Raw genomic sequence first — 24,907 nt, 5'->3', positions numbered from 1 at the left:
GGAAAGGGGGGGTGGGTGGGAAGGGAGAGAGCTCGTGTCCTGCAAGAGTTCCTGTGCAGTGGGCAGGTGGACGTGGGAGGAGTGCCAGACGCTTTCCACTCGGCCCCGGGTGGGCATCTAGCTGTGTGAAGCCACTGACCTCACATGGCGGGGTGTGAACAAGGGGCAGCCCCTGGTACCAGGGGCACCAGGTTGACATTCTCGGCCCCTGGAATACGGGAAGAGGGCAGAGGGAGAGAGGTTCCCAAGCAGGCGAATGCCTTTAACCCCAGCAGTCGGGAGGCAGAGGCAAGCAGATTTCTGAGTTCAAGGCCAACCTGGTTTACAAAGTGAGTTCCAAGATAGCCAGGGCTATACAGAGAAACCCTGTCTCCAGAAACCAGAGAGAGAGAGAGAGAGAGAGAGAGAGAGAGAGATCGATCTGGTCCGTGGCTAGAGTGTAGGAAGGCCTTCTGATGGGAGATTAGGCAAGGCTTGTTAGGAGAAAGCCTATCCCATTGTCCAAGCACAGCGGGCCTTGATGAACAGAGAGAGTCTATGGTTTTAGAGTTTTATTGTAGAAAGACAGGGGGAAAGAGAGAAGGTAAAAGAGAGAGATTTATGGTAGAGTTCTACCCTGAGTAGCTAGTTGTTCTTAGCAAAATTTGACAGTAGATTTTGTCATGTTTCCTGCTTACTCTGTACATTTTAAGTCAGAATAGAAGACAAACTATCTTGTCAGTTATTCATGAGTCAGTATCCCTGGCATGGAAATCAGAACTGTATCCTACATCCCTTGGGAACACTTATGGCTGCTATTTTGTTGATATGTATTAGTATTATCATACAGATTGCTTGGTGTAGTTCCCACTGTGGTGGATGGGCCTAGTGCCATACATTATGAAAATTTTAAATTGTGACTTCTGGGAACATCCTCATAAACTGACTAGGATTGGGAACATGTCATAGCTTTCTTATAAGAACCATGTATTAAATAATATGTGGTTCTCTTAATTTACTGTTTTCCTTTTTGTTTGCTTGTAGGCATCTCATAGTCAATGTGTCCAGTCAAAGGAAGACAATATAGAGCTTAAAAGCCATGTTTCCAAAAGGACAAAGAAGGGAGTTGGTGAAGTTACTCAGAAAAAAATAAAAAGGTAAGAGAAGACTCAGCAGGCATTGTGTCATATGATAAAGGAGAGACTATGCCATCATCTTTGTCTCCATTAAAAATAATTTTAGTGAGGTGCAGTGGTGACTGCCACATTACCTTTGAACACTAATGGAAGACCACCTGTGGTTGCTGGAGTTCCAGTCCTATCTTCTCGCTTTCTTTTTCTATGAGTTGTGTGTGTTTGTGCATATTGAAAATGCTATCATCTTTGCATAATTGGATGAGATCATATATGTAATTGAACCCCTATCTCTGCTGATCTCTGAGGGAGAACATGGAGTCAACCTAAGTTTTCATGAACTCTCAGCAGCTGGCTGATAACACAGAAGGTCCTTATCTAATTAGATTCTTTTGGAGAAACATATTCCTCTTGCTACTAGAGGGCAATTATCTCCTTGTACCTCCAACATGCCCCTTCCAGTTATTAGAGGTTATATAAGTAGGTTAGAAAACAAATTTACCCCTAGGAAAGCATTTACTAGAAGACTTAAAAACTACTGAGGTCTTTTTCTTCTTAGTCCTCCTTAGTTTGGCTAGCAATAAAATTTTATTAAACATATAACAGCTACACTCATGGCTTTACACAATGTATGTTGTTATATTTACATTGCTAGCACAGGGTTGATTATCATGAAATCATGTTTTTTTTGTTTTTTTTTCCTGTTTTTTGTTCGTTTTAGATTTTCTTTGAGACTCTTTTTTAATATGTAACACACATTGGCCTTGAACTCATGATCCTCCTGCCTCAGCCTCCCATACAGTGGGATTGCAAGTGTGGGCCACCATGCCTGGTATATATTTATGGTCTGTTACTTTACAGAAAAAGTGTTGACTCCTTCCTTTCAGAATTATTTGTTCTTTCTCTCTTCTAAATCTTCAGATGTGCTAGGGTGTTTTTAAATTTGATTTTTAAGCTAACATACAAAGTAATGAGATTTCTGTGGCATCTTCATGCCTCTGTGTAGCTATGTTTTGTTATAAAATTCATCAGCCTCACCCATTACCCTCCTTTCTTCCCCATGTGTCTTTCATGCTGGTTCCTTCTTTCCCTAACCAACTTAGTCTCCCTTTCTGCTTTCATGTTACATGTATTTCATTACCTTTCGTTTCTCTCCTCTTCTTTAAGGGCTTCTCTTTATTGTAATTAATTACTGTGTCATAGATATAGCAACTGGGTATAGATACCCCGTGATCATTTGCTTTCTGCATCTTGACCATTTATGGTTTTCTCTAATGCTCTCCACCTGCTGCTATAAAGTGAAGCTTCTTTGATGAAGGTGAGAATTACACTAACCTGTAGGTATAAGAAGAAGTTTTAGAATGCAGTTAGGAATTATACTTTGAGGCCAGATGTAGCCTGAATCCTTCAAATCTTGTGCCCTAGATGTGTGGTGTCTTCAGCCTCTGGGTGGCAGCCAAGTGTAACAGCAGTAGCCTATATTGTTTTGGGAGTCTATTGGACTCCCCTAACCAACAATTTAAAAGGAGGTTTCTCATACCTGATTTATCGTCTGCTAGATAGTCTAATGCTCTTGTACAGAGGGGAGAACAGTATCAGCCCCAAGTGACATAACTCTCTCTCTCTCTGTCTCTCTCTCCCTCCATATATATATATATATATATATATATATATGGTGTGTGGTGTGTGGTTTGTGGTTTGTGGTTTGTGGCAAATATAAAATAGTATGATTCCTTAAGGCTTTTTGGAAATACCCTTAATGGTATTTGTCTCTCTTCCTCCCTCTTTGCCTTCTGTATTGATCTCCTTAGATCTCTCCCTATTTTGTCCATTTCCCCTTCATATCACCTGTATCCTGATAGTCTCCCTCTGTCCTCAACCACCAATGGTCTTCTTTCACTTTTCTGTGGTTATTGCAGGTTGTATATCTGATTATTATCTGATAATTTGGAGCTATGAAGCACAGATGATAGAAAACATGCAGCATTTTTGTTATAGGTCTGAGATACCTTAATCAAAACAATATTTTCTAGTTTGGTCCATTTTTCTGCAAATCTTATGGTTTTAGTCTTTTCTTTATAGCTGGATAGTATTCTGTCATGTATATGTACCACATTTTTCATTATTCATTCATCTGTTGAAGGATATTGAGGTTTTTTTTTTTATATTTCTGCCCTATTTTGAATAGAGTAACAATGAACATAACTGAGAAAGATCTATGGAGCAGGATTTCCAGGCCTGTGGTCAAAGGAGTATACAGCTGGTTCATATGGTGCATTTATTTTTAGCTTTTAGAGGTTTCTCCATACTGATTTCTAGATTGGCTGCTCTAGTGTACATTCCCACCAATAATGAATGAGGGTTCCTCTTTCTCCACAGCCAGCATTTATGATCAAATGTTATTATTTATCTTAGCTTTTCTGACTAGAGTGAGATGAAATCTCTGTGTTGTTTTAGTTTGTATTTCCCTAATTGCCACAGATGATGAATACTTTTAGAGATATTTCTTAGCAAATTATTTATTTTCATTTATTTTTATTGATTATTTCATTTATTGACATTTCAAATGTTATTCCCCCTTCTCAGTTTCTCCTCCCCAAACCTCCTATCCTCTCCTGCTTCCCCTGCCTCTATGAGGGTGCTCCCTCAGCCACCCAGCCCACCTACTCCTTCATCAGCACCCTAGTATTTCCCTACCCTGGGGCATCAAGCCTCCACAGGACCAAGGGCCTCCCCTCCCATTGATGCCCAATAAGGCAGTCCTTTGCTACATATGCCTGGAGCCATGCCCATGTGTACTCTTTGGTTTATGGCTTAGTCCCTGGGAGCTTTTGGGGGAGGGGTCTGGTTGGTTGATATTGTTGTTCTTCCTATGGGGTTGCAAACCCCTTCAGCTCCTTCAGTCCTTGCCTTAACTCCTCTGTTGGGGTCCCATGCTCAGTCCGATGTTTGGCTGCATGCATCCACATCTGTATTGGTCAAGCTCTGGCAGAGCCTCTCAGGGGACAGTTATATCATGCTCCTGTCAGTAAGCACTTCTTGGCATCAGCAATAGTGTCTGGGTTTGTTGTCAGCAGATGGGATGGATCCCTAGGTGGGGCAGTTTCTGGATGGCCTTTGCTTCAGTCTCTGCTCCATTCTTTGTCACTGCATTTCCTTTAGACAGGAGGAATTCTGTGTTAATATTTTTGAGATGGGTGGGTAGCCCCATCTCTTAACTGAGGGCCTATCCACCAGATATGGTCTCTACATATTCTATCTCCTCTTTGTTGGGTATTTTAGGTAATGTCCTCCCTGTGATGTCCTGGGAACCACTCCGGTCCCTGGCATCTGGGACTTTCTAATGTTTACCCCCAGTTCTCCCTCTCCCACTACTACTCTCCTCCTTTCAAATTCCTGACCCTCTATACTTTTCCCTCATCACCTCCCATTTTATTTCTTCAGTTGAGAACCCTTCATTTTGATCCATAACCCAATTTTTCTGATTTTGTTTTTAGTTCTTTATGTATTCTGTATATTAATCCTTTTTAAATGTGTAGCTGGCAAAGAGTTTCTTCTACTCTGTGAGCCTTATCTTTTCTTGGTTGATTGTTTCCTTAGCTGTGCAGAAGCCTTACATTTTATGAAGTCCCAATTGTCAATTGTTGACTTTAATCCCTGAGCAAATATGGTCCTATTCAGAAAGTAGTTTTCTAATTCTATATCTTATAAGGTATAGTTCATGTTTCTTTTAGCAGTTTTTAAGTTTTTTTTGTTTCAAATTGAGGTCTTTGGTGAACTTGAGTATAATTTTTGTGCAGTGTGATAGATAAAGGTCTATTTTTATTCTGCATGTGGGCATCTAGTTTTTCCTGATATCTTGCTTAACTTATCTATTAGTTATAACTTTTTTGTGTGGATTCCTTAGTATTATCTAAATCTATATGATATAAATATATCTATATCTATATGATATAAATATATTTATATATTTTACCATATATAATTGTATATGATACTATAAATAATTTTGATTATTCCTTTCTAACAGGGATGCCTTTATTTATTACCTAACCGCCTTACTAGAATGTTGGTAAAATGTAGAAGCACCCAAAGTTTGTCATTCTTGTCTTTTTGCTAATGTTAGATAGAAAAGCATTATTATGTCACTATTAACTAGGATTTTAACTTTAGGGGTTTGTAGATGTCTTTTATACCAGATTCATGAATCTGATTTCTTCTTCAGATGTATTTGTATTTGAGGATCTCATACATGAATACACTATATTAGCATCTTTGCTAGCCCTTCACCCCAATCAAGCTTCTCATGTATTCTCCCAACCACTTCTTTTAGAATTCATGGTCTTTTTATCTGTCTGTCTGTCTGTCTGTCTTTATATCTGTCTGTCTGTCTGCTTGTCTGTCAGTCTGCTTGTCTGTCGGTCTGTCTGTCGGTCTGTCTGTCGGTCTGTCAGTCTGTCTGTTGTCTGTCAGTCTGTTGTCTGTCAGTTTGTCTATCAGTCTGTCAGTCTGTTTGTCAGTTGGTCTGTCTGTCTGTTTGTTGTCTGTCAGTCAGTCAGTCTGTCTGTTGTCTGTCAGTCTGTCTGTCGTCGGTCTGTCGGTCTGTCAGTTGGTCTGTTGTCTATTAGTCTGTCTGTCAGTCTGTCTGTTGTCTGTCAGTTTGTTAGTCAGTCTGTCTGTCTGTTGTCTGTCAGTCTGTCTATCAGTCTGTCAGTCTGTTTGTCTGCCTGTCAGTTGGTCTGTCTGTCTGTTTGTTGTCTGTCAGTCAGTCAGTCTGTCTGCTGTCTGTCTGTCTGTCGTCAGTCTATCTGTCGGTCTGTCAGTTGGTCTGTTGTCTATCAGTCTGTCAGTCTGTCTGTTGTCTGTCTGTCTGTTAGTCAGTCAGTCTGTCTGTTATCTGTCAGTCCATCAGTCTGTCTGTCAGTCAGTCAGTCTGTCTGCTGTCTGTCAGTCTGTCTGTCATCAGTCTATCTGTCGGTCTGTCAGTTGGTCTGTTGTCTATTAGTCTGTCTGTCAGTCTGTTAGTCAGTCTGTCTGTTAGTCAGTCTGTCTGTTAGTCAGTCTGTCTGTCTGTTGTCTGTCAGTCTGTTTGTCAGTCTGTTTGTCTGTCTGTCAGTTGGTCTGTTGTCTATCAGTCTGTCAGTCTGTCTGTTGTCTGTCTGTTAGTCAGTCTGTCTGTCTGTTATCTGTCAGTCCATCAGTCTGTCTGTCAGTCGGTCTGTCTGGCTGTCTGTCAGTCTGGATGTCAGTCAGTCAGTCTGTCTGTTGTCTGTCAGTCTGTCTATCAGTCTGTCAGTCTGTTTGTCTGTCAGTTGGTCTGTCTGTCTGTTTGTTGTCTGTCAGTCAGTCAGTCTGTCTGCTGTCTGTCAGTCTGTCTGTCGTCAGTCTATCTGTCGGTCTGTCAGTTGGTCTGTTGTCTATCAGTCTGTCAGTCTGTCTGTTGTCTGTCTGTCTGTTAGTCAGTCTGTCTGTCTGTTGTCTGGCAGTCCATCAGTCTGTCTGTCAGTCTGTCTGTTGTCTGTCTGTCTGTCAGTCTGTCTGTCTGTTGTCTGGCAGTCCATCAGTCTGTCTGTCAGTCTGTCTGTCAGTCTGTCTGTCTGGCTGTCTGTCAGTCTGGATGTCAGTCAGTTTGTCTGTTGTCTGTCAGTCTGTCTGTTGTCGGTCTGTCTGGCTGTCTGTCAGTCAGTCTGTCTGGCTGTCTGTCAGTCTGGATGTCAGTCAGTCAGTCTGTCTGTTGTCTGTCAGTCTGTCTGTTAGTCAGTCTGTCTGTCTGTTGTCTTTCAGTCTGTCTATCAGTCTGTCAGTCTGTTTGTCTGTCTATCAGTTGGTCTGTCTGTCTGTTGTCTGTCAGTCAGTCTGTCTGCTGTCTGTCAGTCTGTCTGTCGTCAGTCTATCTGTCGGTCTGTCAGTTGGTCTGTTGTCTATCAGTCTGTCAGTCTGTCTGTTGTCTGTCTGTCTGTTAGTCAGTCTGTCTGTCTGTTGTCTGGCAGTCCATCAGTCTGTCTGTCAGTCTGTCTGTTGTCTGTCTGTCTGTTGTCTGTCTGTCAGTCTGTCTGTCTGTTGTCTGGCAGTCCATCAGTCTGTCTGTCAGTCTGTCTGTCAGTCTGTCTGTCTGTCTGTCTGTCAGTCTGGATGTCAGTCAGTTTATCTGTTGTCTGTCAGTCTGTCTGTTGTCGGTCTGTCTGGCTGTCTGTCAGTCAGTCTGTCTGTTTATCAGCTGTCTGTCTGTCAGTCTGGCTATCAGTCTGTCAGTCAGTCGTCTGTCAGTCTGTTGTCTGTCAGTCTGTCTGTCTGTCGGTCTGTCGGTCTATCTGTTGATCAGTCTGTCTGTGTCTGCCAGTCTGTCTGTCAGTCAGTCTGTCTGTCTGTTGTCTGTCAGTCTGTCTGTCAGTCTGTATGTCTGTTGTCAGTCAGTCAGTCTGTCAGTCATTCTGTCAGTCTGTCATCTATCAGTCTGTCATCTGTCAGTCTGTCTGTTGTCTGTCAGTCTGTCAGTCAGTCAATCTCTTGTCTGTCTGTTGTCTGTCAGTCTGTATGTATGTCTGTTATCTTTCAGTCTGTTCATCTGTCTGTGTGTCTATCTGTTGTCAGTTAGTCTGCCTGTTGTCCATCTTTTTGTCTATCCAGTTGTCATCTTTCAGTCTGCTTGTTGACTGTCCATCAGTCTGTCTGTTCATCTGTCCATCTCTCTGTCTATGTTGTCTGTCAGTCTGTCTGTTGTCTATCAATCTGTTATCTGTACACATGTCTGTATGTCTATTATCTTTCAGTCTCTCTGTCCATCTGTCTGCATGTCTGTCATCTGTTAGTCTGTTGTCCATCTTTCTGTCTGCCATCTTTCAGTCTGTCTGTTGTCTGTTCATCTTTGTATGTGTCCAGTTGTCATCTTTCAGTCTTTCTGTTTTTTGTCCACCTGTCTGTCTGTCTGCCTGTGTTGTCTGTCAGTCAGTCTGTTCATCTGTCTGTCTGTCATCTTTCAGTCTGATTGTTGTCTGTTTCTCTGTCCATCAGTGTGTCATCTGTTCATCTTTCTGCCGTCTTTCAGTCTGTCTTTGCGTTGTCTGTTCATTGGTCTGTATATCTGTTGTCTGCTCATCTGTCTGTCCATCTGTCATCTTTTAGTCTGTCTGGTGTCTGTTTATCTTTTCATCAGTCTGTCTATCCATCTATTGTCTGTCTGTCTATCTGCTATCTTTTGATCTGTCTGTTGTCTGCCTATCTTTCCATTGGACTGCCTGTCCATTTGTCTAGATGTGCACACATGTACATGAATGCACGTGCGCACGCGCGCGCACACACACACACACACACACACACACAAACACACACACTCACAACTTATTGATTCCAATTAGTATGTTCTATCCTTTATTTTTTTCACATTTGTGTATGCGTTTATGTATTTAGTTTATGTATTTATATGTTCAACCTAGGGATGGAGCTCAAGTCATCAGGCCAAATAGCGAGCAGCTTTTCCTGCTTAGCCATCTTGCCAGCCTAGGAATCTCATTTTTATTTATAGTTTGCTGAGTGGTTTTAATTATGAAAGAGTATTGAATTTTGTCAAGTGATTTGTATGGATCTATTGATAATCACACCATTTTTGTTCTGTTAGTATGATATAATACTTGAATTTTGGATGTTAAAATAACTTTGCACTACTAGGGCATCAACTTAATTATGGTGGATGATCCTGTAAAATGCATTTCTGCATTTGTTATTCTAGTATTTTGTTGGGGAGTTTTACATTTTTTTACATAAGAGGTATGATTTTTAGTTTTATTGTCCCGTAATACTATTGTTCTTTTGAAATCATAATACAGCTGTTCTTAAAATATGAGTTGGAAACTGTTTCCACCTTTCTTAAAGAGGTTAGGAGGAGCTGGTTTTAATCTCGTTGTAACTTTTTGGTAGACTTCACTGGTGCAGCTATCTGAGCCTGAATTCTTTGTGGTCAGGTTTCCAGCTGGTAACTCAGCTCCTTCCTATGCTATGTCTAATTAATTTTCTATTATCTTCTTTAATAAGCATTGATAGTTTGTGACTTTCTACAAATTTGTTCATTTTATCTAGATTATATAATTTATTGCCATTTAACTGTTTTTAACATTCCTTTAAGTGTCATTAAGCATATTATTTTGTCAAATATTCACAACAAACTTATTAAGGAGCTATTACTTTTATCCTCATTTTATAGGTAGGGAACTCAAAGCACTGAGTTAATTTGCCTGAGGTTACCTAGTTCCTAAATGAGGGCACAGGATTTGAATGTTGACAGGCTAGCTCCAGGCAATGTATGTTCTTATTATACATAGACTATCTGAAGACCTGGAGATGAATTGTAAATGTACTCATCAGGAAGTTCTGGGAAGGTGTTTTGTTGAGCAGAATCTTAATAAGGCACTATATTTAAATTGTTATCTTTTACAATACAGTGGTTTAAATTTTTCTAGCGCTATTGCCACTGTGTAACTTTAAAAATGTTAACACTTTCAAAACAAGCTTTATCTAGATAAAGCTTGGCAAATACAGAGGTGGATGCTTATAGCCAACAACTGGAGTAGGCATGAGGTCTCCAATGGAGGAGTTAGAGAAAGGGCTGAATAAGCTGAAGGGGTTTGCAACCCCTTCAGGAAGAACAACAATATCAACCAACCAGAGGCCCCAGAGCTCCCAGGAACTAAACCACCAACTAACTGTCCCCATGGTTCCAGCCACATATGTGTCGGAGGATGGCCTTGTCAGGCATCAATGGAAGGAAAGGCACTTGGTCCTGGGAAGGCTTGATGCTCCAGTGTAGTGAAATTCAAGGGAGGCAGGAGTGTGTGAGTGGGTGGGGGAATACCCTCATAGAAGCAGGGGGCGGGAGGATGGGATAGGGGGTTCTGGAGGGGAAAATGGGAAAGGGGATTACATTTGAAACACAAATAAATAAAATACCCAATTATAAAAAAATAAAAAATAAATAAAAATGTTAACACTTTCAAAACAAGCTTTATCTAGATATTTAATTTCCAGCTCTTCCTATACCAGTAGTTCTCAGCCTCCCTAATGCTGCAACTCTTTAATATATTTCCCTCATGTAATATATTAACCATAAAATTATTTTTGTTGCTACTTCATAACTATAATTTTGCTACTGTTATGAATCATAATGTAAATATCCATGTCTTAGGTGAACTCTGGAAAAATATTGTTCAACCCCCAAGGGGTCACAATCCACAATTTGAGAACTGTTGACCTATACCGTAGCATCCTGTATATTTTATGTGGATTGAATCATATGCTATGTAGTCTTTAGAGGCATTTATCCCTTGTGTTCAGAATGGTGGTTTGAATAGAATCTCATGATTACTGCGTAATCATTGTGGTATAATCAAATCATTTGAAGAATAAAAGTCAAATTAAAAATAAAGAGAAGTCAAACTTCTGAATACTTCTTGTTACAGAGAATCTTGTTAGATACCATCAATATTAAACACCAGCCTTCATCTCTAATTATTTTCATCTCTTAAACAGTAATAATTTTAACCTGCACTTTATCAGAGGCATGGTGCTGATAGACAAAGATAAATAACTAGTTCTAGTGAGAGCGATCAATGCATATGCAGATAATGCATCCAGATAAGTATTATAGTAGGAACACTATATAAATAATGGAAATAAACTATATGTAAGAAATTATAACATGGATTTCATGGGAAAAGTACAAACTGTAAGGATGTAAGAATAGAAACTATACTGTGTGGTACTAACTTGATTTGGTATGACATATCTTTTTTTAACCCTTTGCAATGTTTTGGGGTTGAAGCTCTTTCCTTTGATTTTAGTTAATGTAGCAACAGAATGAAATGGTGGGTGAGGACTAGGAGTTACATTTTTCTTACCCTGACTTTGTTTTATTTACAGTTCTAAGATGGGGCATGTTACTTCACTGTCAAACATGGAGAAAGAGTTTATTCTGGATATACCCAACAAGCCTAAAACACTAACTACTGAGGAACCATCTGTCTTTCAAAAGACATTAGTTTTAAATGAGGAGCCTGCTACTAAAGAGACATGCCTTATGAGGAAGACATTAAAGAGTTGTGCATTTCATCAGGAGACACTTCTAATGGAGAAGCCACTAACCTTGCTGGTGGAGACTGAAGATTACAATGAGTTTGATACAGAACTGATGACTTCTAAAAAGAAGGATAAACCTGAAGATCCAACCATCATTGAGGAGGTAATAGCCTTAGGGAATAAGAGGTACCTGCTTTTAGCTTCACCAGAAGCTACTGTTTATGAATGGCTAAAATTTTGTTAATTATTTCCATCCACAGATGACTGATTTGAAGAAGTCTGTTATTAGGAAGGTGACGCTCACCTCAAGCCCATTATGGTTAAAGAATAAACATGTTGTTCAAGAAGAGAAACCTGTGATTCAGGAGAAGAGTTCATTCAAGAAGATATCATTAGTATCAAATGTGGTGACTACTAAAGAGAAGCCACCAGTCAAAAAGCCACATTTCAGGAAAAAAAAGCCTACCACTGAGATGAAGTCTTTGTTACAGGAGCCATCACTGGAAGAGAAATATAATACTCAAGAAGATGCAAGCATCTTGAAGAAGCCACAGGTGTTACAAGAGAATACAAATAACAAAGATGCTACTTTAACAGAGCCAGTTACTTTTAAAGGGAAACATAGTGCCAATGAAGCAACCCATACAAAGAAGCCATCCTCTTCTAAAAATAATCCTGACCCTCAGGGAAAAGGCACTAATTTGAGGCCACTAAGAGTTCATCCAGTCACCTATGAAAATGAGCCAATGTCCTCTAAGAAGTCAACTACTAAGAAGAAAGATTCCCATTTCCATGGGCCATCTGTACTGCCAGACAAGCATAGCCCTCAAATGGAGGTGTCCACTGTGAAAAAATCCCTGGCTCTGCCAAATCCTACCACTGAGGAGAAGATGTTACATTTTCCAGTAGCTACAGTTTTGGAGAAGCAGCATAACATGGGCGAGGCCCCTTGCCTGAAGAAGCCCTCACCTTTAAGGAAGCAGCAGCAGCTCCCTAAAAGAAGACGTTTCTTCAGTAACTCTGCAGTACAAGAAACAGTCATTCGCAAGCCATTGTTCTTTAAGATGTCTACCACTGAGAAAGATCCCCCTTCCCAGTGGCCATCTGCACTGCCAAAGAAGCATATCAGTCCTGGGGAATTGTCCAAACAGAAGAAGCAGCATGTCTCACCAAAGCATAACATGGAGGAGGACTCACAGTGTTGGTTAGATTCAGCTTTTAAGAAACAGCTCAGCAGGGAGGAGCCAGCCTCCACCCATACGCCTTTAAAGTTAGAGATGCAGCAGGCTATTACTAAAGAGACAGGGTTCCATTTGAGAAACCCACTAGTATTACCAACAGTCACTTCAGAAGCAAAGTCACTGACTAAGGAGCCTCCATCCTTTAGGGAACAAAATACATCTTTACTGAAAAGAAAGAGTACTACTCACACAATAACCTTACAGCAAGCACAGTCAGAGTGGCAGGAAATGACAGATGAAGACAGAAATTTGTTTTCTATAAAGCCTGGATCACATAGGAAGGAACCTATACCTGAGTTCCTTCAGAATCCATTGCCACCAAATGAAAATTGCTTAATTTCACAAAAACTATCCCACTCAATGCCATTTGCCTCACAGAAGACCACCAGTCAAGAAAGAGCACATAGGAAGGAATCGGTGGCTTCAAATGATGACAAGAACTTCTTCTCGCAGGACCTATTTTCTCCTTTCAGTTCTGCTGATGAAGATACATTGAAATTCCATAAGTCTTTGGACTTTCAAGAGCAGGTTGATAGAAAAAATGACTCCCACAAAAAAATGTTTGACTCCCAGGACAGTGTTTCCGAAGAAGAGTCCTTTTTAAGAAAGCTATTTTGTAAGGACAGATGCTCCTCTACTGAAGAATTAAGCCAAGAGAGGACTGTTGCTCTGGAACAGGAATTCCTCTTAATAAAAATATTGAATGAGAATACCAGTAGTGATGTTGATGAGCCTCTTAGTCATCAGTCACCTCATATTCAGAACCATTCTGACACTACGAAGGAGGCCTTGGAGGCCTCAGAAGCCTTGGAGGCCCCAGAAGCCTTGGAGACCTTAGAAGCCTTGGTGGCCTCAGAAGACTTGGAGGAACCTCTAAACATTTTAGAAGAACTCAGCACTGAGAATATGGTTGCCCTCATGAAGATGTTGGTCACAGAAGATGAGTCTACTAAGGATTCTTTTAGCGGGAATTACACTGCTGCCAGGGAAGCTCATGCTGAGAAATCCTTGTCCTTGGAAGAGACCAGCATCAATGAAGCGGCAACTTTGAAGGAGTCCTTATCTTCACAGGAGAAGCACAGAGCTGAGCTGGTGACTGTTCTGAAGGAGCTACTTGTTTTAATGAAGAATCCCAGTCTGAAGAGGGTGGCCTTAGCGTTTCAGGAGAATCCATCTAATAACGTAGAGACTCTCTTGAGGGAAGTATTGGCATTGGTGGAGAACTCTACAGCTGACGAATCTACTCTGCAGGAGAAACCTAGCACTAAAACAGATGTTACCCCAAAGGAACTATTGGCCTTGGAAGAGAATTCCAGCAATAAAAAGGCAAACCCCATGGACTCTTTATCCTTTGATCATAAGCCTGACACTGAGATGGGTGAAATAGCCAGAATGGTATTAACTGATGAAGAGTACAACATAGATACCCTGTATGAGAGAGTATTAGCACTGAGTCAGGGACTCATTGCTGCAGACCAGTTGTCCTTTACAGATCTACAGAATTTTGAAGAGACTAAAATTGTTGATGAAGAGGAATTTTTCAAATCATTCCTTGTCTTTGAAAATAAGAATAGCCCTAATATGTCCAGCAATGCTTTTGAATCCAGAACAGACAATTCCAGTGCTATCATGCCAAGTTCAAAGGCATTCAATCCTGTCGAGAACTCCAACCCATATGTGTCTAGTTCCAAAAGCTTTAAGTCAACTCTGGGTGCAAAAGAAACTGAGGTATTCCTTCCTTCCTTCCTTCCTTCCTTCCTTCCTTCCTTCCTTCCTTCCTTCCTTCCTTTCTTTCTTTCTTTCTCTCTCTCTCTCTTTCTTTCTTTCTTTCTTTCTTTCTTTCTTTCTTTCTTTCTTTCTAAATTAGATAAGTAAAGGGATTTGTTTAATTTAGGTAAGATGATTTATCTAATTTAAGATAAGCTATCTTTTACCAAAGAGATTGTTTAAGAAATATCTTAATAAAGTGTGTGCCTATTTGACTGTCTGCCTGCCTGCCTGCCTGCCTGCCTGTCTGCCCATGTCTGTGTCTGTGCATGCTAGTTTAGGTATCCATATAAGCCAGAGGCATTGAAAAATCCCTGGAGCTAGAGTTATAGTCAGGAGTGAGCTGCCCAAAATGGGTGCTGGGGACTGAAATTAAGTTATCTGCAAAAGCAGCAGGTTAGCCACTGAGCCATAACTCCAAAACCTCAAAAGTGTTCTTTTTATATGCTTCTTAAACAACTAAGCAATTTATCCAGTGTTGTGGAAGGAGCTTCAACTCAGGAAGAGATGATAATTTTTTAGCTACCTTCTTATTTTATTTAATGAGAAGTGATGCATAATCTCCCATTTCTCATTTTTCATACCCTGAGGTTACCCATGAAATGGAAAAATGTTACTAGACTCTTTGAAAATTTCCTTATTTCAAGTTGATATTATAGGATATCTTTAATTTATGATTTTATAGTGATGAAGCTTAGCAATCAGAAAGTACTTATGCTTACTTATTAAGGCCAAAATATTGAGACATATGTATCCCAAGAAGGGACGTAGTTAAGTTGTGAATGACAAGAATTAAATAAAGGAATGATATTTAGCAAGTTGAAGGAGAAATGTTCCCTATTTAGAAGCAAAACAACCTAGATAAAGGTTAAGATGTAGGAAAAAGCTACTAAGATGAATTAGGCCAGATAAAAGTATTGGGACATAACACAAGTTTTTAAGTTGTAAATTATAAGAATGAAATAAAGGGATGATATTTAACAAGTTAAAGGAGAAATGTTCCCTATTTGGAAGCAAAATAACTTAGATAAAGTTTTAGATGTACGAAAAAACCGACTAAGATGAATCAGGGCAGATCAAAAGATTGAGGCATACATAGCATGGGATGTTAGGCAGATGACATAGCTAGCTGAAATAATAAAATAAAAATGTTGTCATAAGAGAAGCTTGAATTGGGGCTGCAGAGATGGCCCAGTAGTTAAGAATACTTGCTGTTTCTGCAGAGGACTCAGATTCAGTTCCTAGAACCTGCATGACTTGTTACAACTATCATTTCAGTCCCAAGGGAATGGAATGCCTTCTGTCCTTGAACTGGCAAAGCATGTTCATGGTACACATACATAGCATTCAGGTAAAATGCTCATACATTTATAATAAAAAGAGAGGCTTGAAGTTATGTGTAAAAGGGATGCCTTGTTCCTGGGGCAGAACAGGCATATAGTAGGCAAATGTTGATTGCAGAACAGTTTGCAGATTGAAGGGCCAAGACATGATCTACGATAGTTCAGAATACTTGAAATTTGAGGAACCATAATAGAAGACAGTGAAATGAATATAAGTATGTGTGGACTAATCTTTCTTTGAAATCTTCCTTTCCTAATATCTTTTTGATTATTTCTAAGCAGATAACCATACAGGATGACAGTGACAGCCTGGAAAGAATTGAAAAGGAAGGCCAAGATCCATTATTGAACACTATATATGCCAAAGACGTCTTCAATTACTTGAAAGAAAGAGAGGTTGGTATAAAGGTTGTTGAAAGTAGACAGTAATTTCTAGTTCTCATTTTCTTCTCATTCTCTTCTGCAGTATGTAAATTGAAGGGGCCTATAGTGATGTTGAAAATAATAATATCAGTGAATAACATTTATTGGTAGCTTATTGTGAGATGACCACTATATTAAAGGATTTGTAGACATTATCTTCATTCATCCAAAATGTTTTGATGGTGGAGATTATTATCTCCCTTTTAAATTGTGGGGAGAATGTGGGGAGAACTGCCCAGAGTCACATATATTACATGGTAGAATTGAAATAGAAACAAAAATCTGACTACCATGAAGACCACAACTTTGCAACATCTAGCTGCTCACCAGACAATCTAAGACATGAAAATCCTAAGTATCTTGTATCTGAGTAAATTCTGTTAGAGGTTGTTTTCCTTGTTTTCCCATGTTTCTGATATTGTGTGTAATAATGACACCCATTGTTTCCACTTTCCAATTTAGTGCAGTATTCTTTGCCTTTAAAAATGAAAAGTGTGCTCCAAATATTCACTAGTTTAAAAATTTCTTCTCTTCAATGAGATAGGTAAGGAGATTATCTACCAAATAGAAATCTTACCAGACTTTATATATTATGGTGAAATCACATCGCACACTTTTTCTAGAGAGAATTGGTTACCTGATTTTAGAATCCATGATTTTTCCTTTTTTTGTTTTTGTTTTTGTTTTTGTTTTTGTTTTTGTTTTTGTTTTTGTTTTTCGACACAGGGTTTCTCTGTATATCCCTGGCTGTCCTGGAATTCACTTTGTAGACCAGGCTGGGCTCAAACTCAGAAATCCGCCTACCTCTGCCTCCCGAGTGCTGGGTTTAAAGGCGTGCACCACCATGCCTGGCCTATGATTTTTCTAATGTACAGATACTTCTTGGTATATGAAGAGGATAAAATCTGAATAAAATTGAAATGTTCATTCTCAGCCAGAATATTAACTATAAAATATTAATTGGTGAAGCTACCCAGTATTGAGAAAGAACACATATTTTAGCCCTGAAAAAAGATCAAAATTAAAAACCAGCAATTATGTTCTAGTAAATGTATATTACTTTTTACCTATCATAAAGTATGAAAATTAAGTTGAAATATTATAATTCAGGACCATCTGTACCTTAGAGAAAACAGGAAATATCTTTGGTTTTTGTTTTGTTTTTTCCTTAACTGTGTCTTGGCTTAGTAGTATTAGATAAGATCTAAAAATGTTTTCCCTGTTTCCTAGCTTTTATTTTTGAAAATAAAGTTTCTTCATATAGCATATTAATTTTTAAGGTGAAGTAAGTAGTAATTGTTATGTTTTAGAGGTTAGAGTGAAAGATCCTGGCAGAATGTAAAAGGACACAGAAGCCCTGAAATTGGCAAGATAGACGTCAGTGTTAGCAGAACTAGCTTCACTGATTTAGAAAAATAGAGGTGCACAATGCTCTGGCCACTCCTTGAACCTGTGTGTCTGCCAATGTTCTGACCAGGTGTGTGCCCATTGCTGCACCTTCATTAGACTCTTTCCTTGTACCCCTCCCATACCCATTTCTTGAGAATAGACATTGTTTAGATCTGGAAGTCCCCTACTCTCCCCCTTCTCCTTTCCCCCCTGAGGGCCTATAAAAACTGGGAACTCTTTCCCCTTGAGGTCGACTCCTCTACCCCTGCTTGGGATATGAGTCGTCCCCAGAGCTCTGGCTTTCCCCGAATAAAGCCTCATGTGGTTTGCAACAAGCTCGGTCTGTCGTGAGTTCTTGGGTGTCTGCTATTGTCCTGAGGCCTGAGCGAGGGGCTCCTCTTGGAGTCTTTCATTTGGGGGCTCTTCCCGGGATTGGCGTGACCACCCACGTCTCCGAAGACCCACTTGGAGGTGAAATTTTTTGTCCAAAAATATTTCTGTAAGCCGGCTAGGTTCTGTGCTGAAATTTGCAGCCGCGACGTTTCGTGAGAAACGGAGACCTTTGCCTCGGGATGAGGCACTGAGTGTGAACAGCAGATGTGCTGGAATCACCGGCTGTTGCTCACTCTGGGGGACGCCGTGAGCGAGGGGAAGGATTCCAGGAGTCTGTCTGAGGCGGGGAGTGTACTCCCTCGACCGTCTGCATTTCTGAGTTGGTTTTGTCTGTTTGATGGAAAACAGGCATCTGTCAGTGTTTGTTTTTTGTGTCTGTTTTCAGGCATTTGTCAGTGTGTATTTGTTTTTTGTGTCTGTTTTCAGGTATTTGTCAGTGTGTGTATGTGTGTTTTCTGTGTTTGCTTTGTGTTTTCCGTGGTACTGGATGGACTGTAACGACCCCCCTAAGTTTGACTTTAGACTACTGGACTGAAGTTAGATCAAGGGCCCATAATCTTTCAGTAGAAATTAAGAAGGGACCTTGGCAGACTTTCTGAGCCTCCGAGTGGCCGACTTTTAATGTAAAATGGTCACTGGAAGGGACTTTTGGTTTACTCTTATCTTTGAAGTTAAAGCCATTGTTTTTCAGAGTGGACCTGGGTCCCACCTGGATCAATAGCCTTACCTCATTCAGAATTCACTGCCATAAATCAAACCATGGGTTCCCCCACGCCTCTCAGAGCCCTCCCCCGGCTGTTCCCATGCACTCGAGTGGGTCAGCACAGTGCCCTCGCTTTCTGCCCTAAGAAGCAGTCCCTGCACCCGGCTCTGAGATTGCTAAAGGCACAGTCTGAGGACCGAGGACCTACAGCTGGGACCCAGAGCCGACAAGCCCAGAGTTCCCCAGCAGATGAAGCTCCTGACACCACTTCTGCCTTTTCCTTTGCGAGCTGTGGGCAACCTGCCCACAGACAGGCAGTCTCTGCAGGCCCTCCAATATTGGCCTTTTTCATCGGCTGATCTGTACAATTGGAACGCTGGGTTCCCTCTGGACTGGCCAGATTAGAACTACAACACGGCGCAAGGTAAGGAGAGGTTGACAGTTTACTGGCTGGACTCTAGTCTAAAGGGAGCGATGAGACGCCCCACCAATTTGGCTAAGGTAAGAGAAGTGATGCAGGGCCTTACAGAGCCCCCATCTATTTTTCTAGAAAGACTGATAGAAGCTTATAGATACTATACTCCTTTTAACCCGACCTCTGAGGGTTAACAAGCCGCGGTTGCTATGGCTTTTAAAGATTACATGCCATGGCTTTACAAGATTTAGTTAAGGAAGCAGAGAAGGTGTATCACAAGAGAGAAACAGAGGGAGAATACAGGAGAGGAATTAGCAGGATTTTGGCCACAGTAGTAGGGGAACGTGAAGGAAGGAACAGGCCAGAGAATAGACAGACAGGGTATCTGGGCAACAAGGAACCCAGACCTGAAGGAAGAAGATCTGTCCAGAAGATTTTAGAGAAGGACCAATGTGCCTATTGCAAGGAAAAAGGACATTGGGCACGAGAATGCCCAAAGAAAAAGGGAAGGGCCCCTAAGGTCCTGACTCTGAAAGATGATGAATAGGGGAGACGGGGCTCAGGCCCCCTCTCTGAGCCTAGAGTAACCCTGATGGTGAAAGAGACTCCCATGGACTTTTTAACTGACACAGGGGCAGAACATTCTGTGTTGAAACATCCACTGAGAAAATTAAAAAATAAAAGAACCATAGTGATTGGAGCCACTGGTCAGAAACAATACCCCTGGACCACTGCATGCACTGTAGATCTGGAGAAAGGCCAAGTGAGTCATTCCTTCTTGGTCATTCCTGAGTGTCCCACACTGCTTCTAGGAAGAAATCTTCTGACTAAATTAAAGGCCCAGATCAAATTTACCCAAGAAGGGCCGAGAGTAACCTGGGAATCTCCCACCTCCATAGTCTTAGCCCTGCAGCTTGAGGAAAAATACTGATTACATAAAGGCATAAAGCAAACAGAGGTGCCAGACCTAAAAGACTGGTTGACTGCTTTCCCTAGAGCATGGGCAGAGACTGGAGGCATGGGAATGGCTGTCAGAGGTCCCCCTGTGGTTGTGGGGCTGAAGACGGATGCAACCCCTATAGGAGTACGCCAATACCCAATGAGCCATGAAGCAAGAGATGGAATCAGGCCACATATTCAGAGACTATTACAATTAGGTATTTTGGTACCTTGCCAGTCACCCTGGAATACTCCTTTACTGCCGGTAAAGAAACCTGGCACGAGTGACTACCGACCAGTCCAAGACCTGAGAGAGGTCAATAAGAGGGTCCAAGATATTCACCCAACTATTCCTAATCCCTATAACCTCCTCATCTTACTCCCTCTGGAGCGAAAATGGTATACAGTACTTGATTTAAAAGATGCTTTCTTTTGCCTAAAGTTACATCCCTCCAGCCAGCCCATATTCGTCTTTGAGTGGAGAGATCCTGACACTGGACAAACAGGACAATTGACCTGGATGTGGTTACCCCAGGAGTTCAAAAACTCCCCCACCCTTTTTGATGAGGCTCTACATTGATATTTAGCCTCCTTCTGAGCTGAAAACTCCCAGGTAACTCTGCTTCAATATGTTGCTCCTTGCTGCAACCACGGAGAGAGAATGCTGGCAGGGGACCAAGAGATTGCTAGCAGAACTGGGTGAGTTGGGTTACCGGGCCTCTGCTAAAAAAGCCCAGCTATGTCAGATGGAAGTGGTCTACCTGAGATATACCCTCCAGGATGGAAAACGGTGGCTGACAGAGGCTAGAAAAAGGACTGTGACTCAAATACCAACTCCGGCTACTCCAAGACAGGTGAGAGAATTCTTGGGCACCGCTGGGTTCTGCAGACTTTGGATACCTGGGTTTGCAACACTGGCCGCCCCCCTGTACCCCCTGACCAAGGAAAGTGGAGAATTTAGATGGACATCAGAACATCAGAAAGCCTTTGAAAATATTAAGGAGGCCCTGCTGACTGCGCCAGCCTTGGCACTGCCAGATCTAACCAAGCCCTTCATCCTCTATGTTGATGAGAGGGCGGGGGTGGCCAGAGGAGTTCTTACTCAGGCTCTAGGGCCGTGGAAGAGGCCGGTGGCATATTTGTCTAAGAAGCTGGACCCAGTGGCCAGCAGATGGCCCACGTTTAAAGGCTGTTGCTACAGTAGCCCTACTCGTTAAGGATGCTGACAAATTAACTCTGGGACAGCAAATAACTGTGGTAGCCCCCCACTCTCTTAAAAGCATTATCTGTCAGCCCCCAGACCGATGGATGACAAATGCCTGGATGACTCACTACCAGAGTCTGCTGCTGACTGAACGGGTCGTGTTTGCTTCTCCTGCTATTCTCAACCCTGCCTGCAAAGTGATCTACGTGACCAGCCGTGGCCAGGTGTTCCAAACTGGTACACAGACGGAAGCAGTTTCCTAGTGGAAGTTTTTGTAGATACCTTTTCGGGATGGGTGGAGGCCTACCCAACAAAAAAGAAACTGCCAATGTTGTGGTTAAGAAAATCCTAGAAGAAATTTTTCCTCGGTTTGGAATACCTAAGGTAATAGGGTCTGACAATGAACCCACCTTTGTTGCCCAGGTAAGTCAGGGACTGGCCATCCAACTGGGGATTGATTAGAAATTACATTGTGTTTATAGACCCCAGAGTTCAGGCTAGGTAGAAAGGCAAAAAAAAAAAAAAAAAAACTTGACTAAATTAATCTTAGAGACCAGCGGGAATAACTGGACAGCCCTCCTTCCCTTTGCTTTGTTCCGTGTTAGGAACATACCAGGAAAATTTAAGCTTACTCCATATGAAATCCTGTATGGGGGGGGGGAGGGGCTCCCCCGCTCACTGAAGTAAAGAAAGTGTTAGATCCTTTAAAATTTAACCCTGGTCCTTCATTGTTTACATGCATAAAAGGCCTAGAAGTGGTCAGAAACACCGCCTGAGAGCAGCTCAAAGAGGCCTACGAACCAGGAGACTTGATGATACCACACCAGTTCCAGGTGGGAGATGCAGTTCTCGTCTGACGACATCGAGCTGAGAATCTAAAACCTTGTTAAAAAGGCCCTTGCATCTTGCTACTGACCACCCCCACTGCTGTCAAAGAAGAAGGCATCTCTGCTTAGATTCATGCCTTTCACGTAAAGCGAGCTCCTGAAAAATAAACCCCCTTGGTTGACCACTCTCATTTCTACTGTGATAGACCCTCTAATAATTTTGCTCTTCCTGCTGACGTGTGGCCCACTAATTCTTAATAATCTAATGACCTTTGTTAGAGAGAGGATTGGTGCTGTCCGGCTATTAGTATTAAGACAACAATACCAGTCTCTGCAGAACCTTGAAAAAGAGGTTGCAGTTTAGTTCTAAGATTAGAACTAGTAACTAGAAGAAGTGGGGAATGAAAGATCCTGGCAGAATGTAAAAGGACACAGAAGCCCTGAAATTGGCAAGATAGACGTCAGTGTTAGCAGAACTAGCTTCACTGATTTAGAAAAATAGAGGTGCACAATGCTCTGGCCACTCCTTGAACCTGTGTGTCTGCCAATGTTCTGACCAGGTGTGTGCCCATTGCTGCACCTTCATTAGACTCTTTCCTTGTACCCCTCCCATACCCATTTCTTGAGAATAGACATTGTTTAGATCTGGAAGTCCCCTACTCTCCCCCTTCTCCTTTCCCCCCTGAGGGCCTATAAAAACTGGGACCCCTTTCCCCTCGAGGTCGACTCCTCTACCCCTGCGTGGGATATGAGTCGTCCCCAGAGCTCTGGCTTTCCCCGAATAAAGCCTCATGTGGTTTGCAACAAGCTTGGTCTGTCGTGAGTTCTTGGGTGTCTGCTATTGTCCTGAGGCCTGAGCGAGGGGCTCCTCTCGGAGTCTTTCAAGAGTTGGTTTTTTTTTTTTAACATCCAAAGCTAATACATTTTGTACAGCAGCAATTTCCTATTTCTCTAACACAATTGACTATTGAACAGTTTGATTCAATTCTGACACTGAGCACATCAGATCCCTCAAATAAAGTGCTCAGTTACACAGTAACACACCAGCTTCATATGTCAAACATAGACTAGGTATCCAGGATACCCATATTTCTACACATTTGATAACAAGTTTCAGATTTTCCATAATTTTTATGCCATCATTTGGATCTAGAATATTGCACAGAGGCTTGGTCTCTCACTTGAGGTGATAGCAGGAAGTAGAATAGCCTTTCGTAGGTAGGTTTTATAGGAGGAGATTCAATCATCAAAGGAATTCTTGTGGAGGATATTTTGGACCATAGCCTTTTTGATTTCTGTGATTCCTGTCTGCTCTATGTTACTGTCATCATGTGATACCTTTCCACGTGAGCCATATGCTATACAATATATTCCAGTCATGATTTTTCTTCCCTCATCTACTCCCAGATCCTCTCCTTCTCCTTGCCCATCCAACTCCATGCCTTCTTTCTCTTCTCTAAAATCTTTTTCTTAATTTATTTTATTATTTGAGAATTTCAAGCAATGTATTTTGTGTGTTTTTCTAAAGATTTATTTATTTATCGTGTATACAGTGTTTTGCCTGCATGTATGCCTGTAGGCCAGAAGAGGGCATCGGATCTCATTACAGATGGTTGTGAGCTACCATGTGGTAGCTGGGAATTGAACTCAGGACCTCTGGAAGGGTAGTCAGTTCTGAGCCATCTCTCCAACCCCCAAGCAATGTATTTTGAATATAGTCACAAATTCCTAGCTCTTCCTAGATCCATCCCACCTACATAAGCATCCAAATTTGTGTCTTCTTTTCCTAAGTCCATCAAGTGCAATATATGTTGCCCTAATATTATTTTTTGGGTATATGGCCACCCTTAGAGCACAGTTGATATACCAAGAAGCACATTCTTAAAGAAAATGAACTTTCCCTTTCTCAGAAGCTACAAATAGCCAATAGTTCCTCACCTTAGAGGTGGGATTTCATGCTCACTTTCTTCCTCCATGCTGAGATTTTATCTGGGCAGAGTTTTTACAGGTTCTGTGTGTTCATCACAACCACTATGTGTTCATATGTGTTATGCCAGGAAAACACCGTTTCAATGTAATCAGCCATCATCTCTGACTCTTAACTGTCTTTCTACTCCTTTTTCTATAAGCATTCCTGCGCTGGTTGGGGCTGATCATTCCATATTGTCTTATTTTCAACGTAGTGACTAGTTGTGGGTCTTAGTTAATTGTTCTTCTGCTCAAAAAGAAGCTTCTCTGATGAGGGTTGAAAGATGAGTATAACCTATGGATGTAGCATTAAATCATTAGAAGATGATTTAATACTATGTCCTTTTAGAGTACTAGCAGTTAGGTTCCCCCTTAGGTCTGTGTAGCCCCTAGTGTTACGCTCCAGTAATGGTGCCAGATGTGGTTTCCACCTTGTGGACCAGACCTTAAATCCAATTAGAATGTGTTTGGTTACTTCCATAACATTCACTCCACTATTGTACCAGGGGAAATCTCTTGTCAGAGTAGTTGTTATTATAGCTTGCAGGAATCACAGCTGAGTAAAACTCATTAAGTTTTCTTCCCTGGAAACAAACATGCACAGCATCTTCCAGAACAAGGAAAGCTAGCCAGTAGGCTTGAAGTTTAAAGGTCATGATTTTAAAAAATATTCTATGACTACATTTTGTGTGTGTGTGTGTGTGTGTGTGTGTGTACGCGCGCATGCGTGATGTGACATAAACATCTGAAGTTAAAACGTTAGTGGGGTTTTTTTGGTATAGAGATCTGCTCTCCCCTTTGTTGAGTGGGGTATTTGGATCTTTATTCACTGCTACTCCAACTTATCAAGTTGTGGTGCAGATGAATAATAGTACTGGAGCTCGGTGCTGAAGAAACTCTGTTGATGTTCAAATGGAGTGTCTTAATTAGTCCTGTTTAAGCTAGGAATAGATGCAACTTTTTGAGCCCAGGAGCAAAACATCTGTAACTCAAAGATTCTTATGGCTGATCTTCAGAAGTCTGTGAGGGCCCACTCACCCAATTCTAATAGTCAGTCCTTAGATAGTAGGTGTGGGATCTCAGTGGGAGTGGAAGGTGCTCCCTAGAGGTAGGGCATA

The 24,907-nt window shown here is 41.4% G+C and overlaps 1 protein-coding gene across 2 annotated transcripts in view; it reads left to right on the top strand.

Moving 5' to 3' along the window:
- The window catches only part of Ccnb3 (cyclin B3), a 61,984-nt gene that overhangs the window by 20,478 nt on the left and 16,599 nt on the right, over positions 1-24,907 (top strand). For both annotated transcript variants that reach the window (XM_017318448.1, NM_183015.3), the window contains 4 exons: positions 1,024-1,136; positions 11,022-11,340; positions 11,438-14,146; positions 15,811-15,924. In XM_017318448.1, the coding sequence (XP_017173937.1) occupies positions 1,024-1,136; positions 11,022-11,340; positions 11,438-14,146; positions 15,811-15,924 (3,255 nt within the window). The remainder of the gene's footprint in view (positions 1-1,023; positions 1,137-11,021; positions 11,341-11,437; positions 14,147-15,810; positions 15,925-24,907) is intronic.

This window comes from Mus musculus, chromosome X (assembly GCF_000001635.26).
Source record: "Mus musculus strain C57BL/6J chromosome X, GRCm38.p6 C57BL/6J".
NCBI lineage: Eukaryota > Metazoa > Chordata > Mammalia > Rodentia > Muridae > Mus > Mus musculus.
Note: the sequence above shows the minus strand (reverse complement) of the source record. Positions and strands in the feature narration are given on the sequence as shown.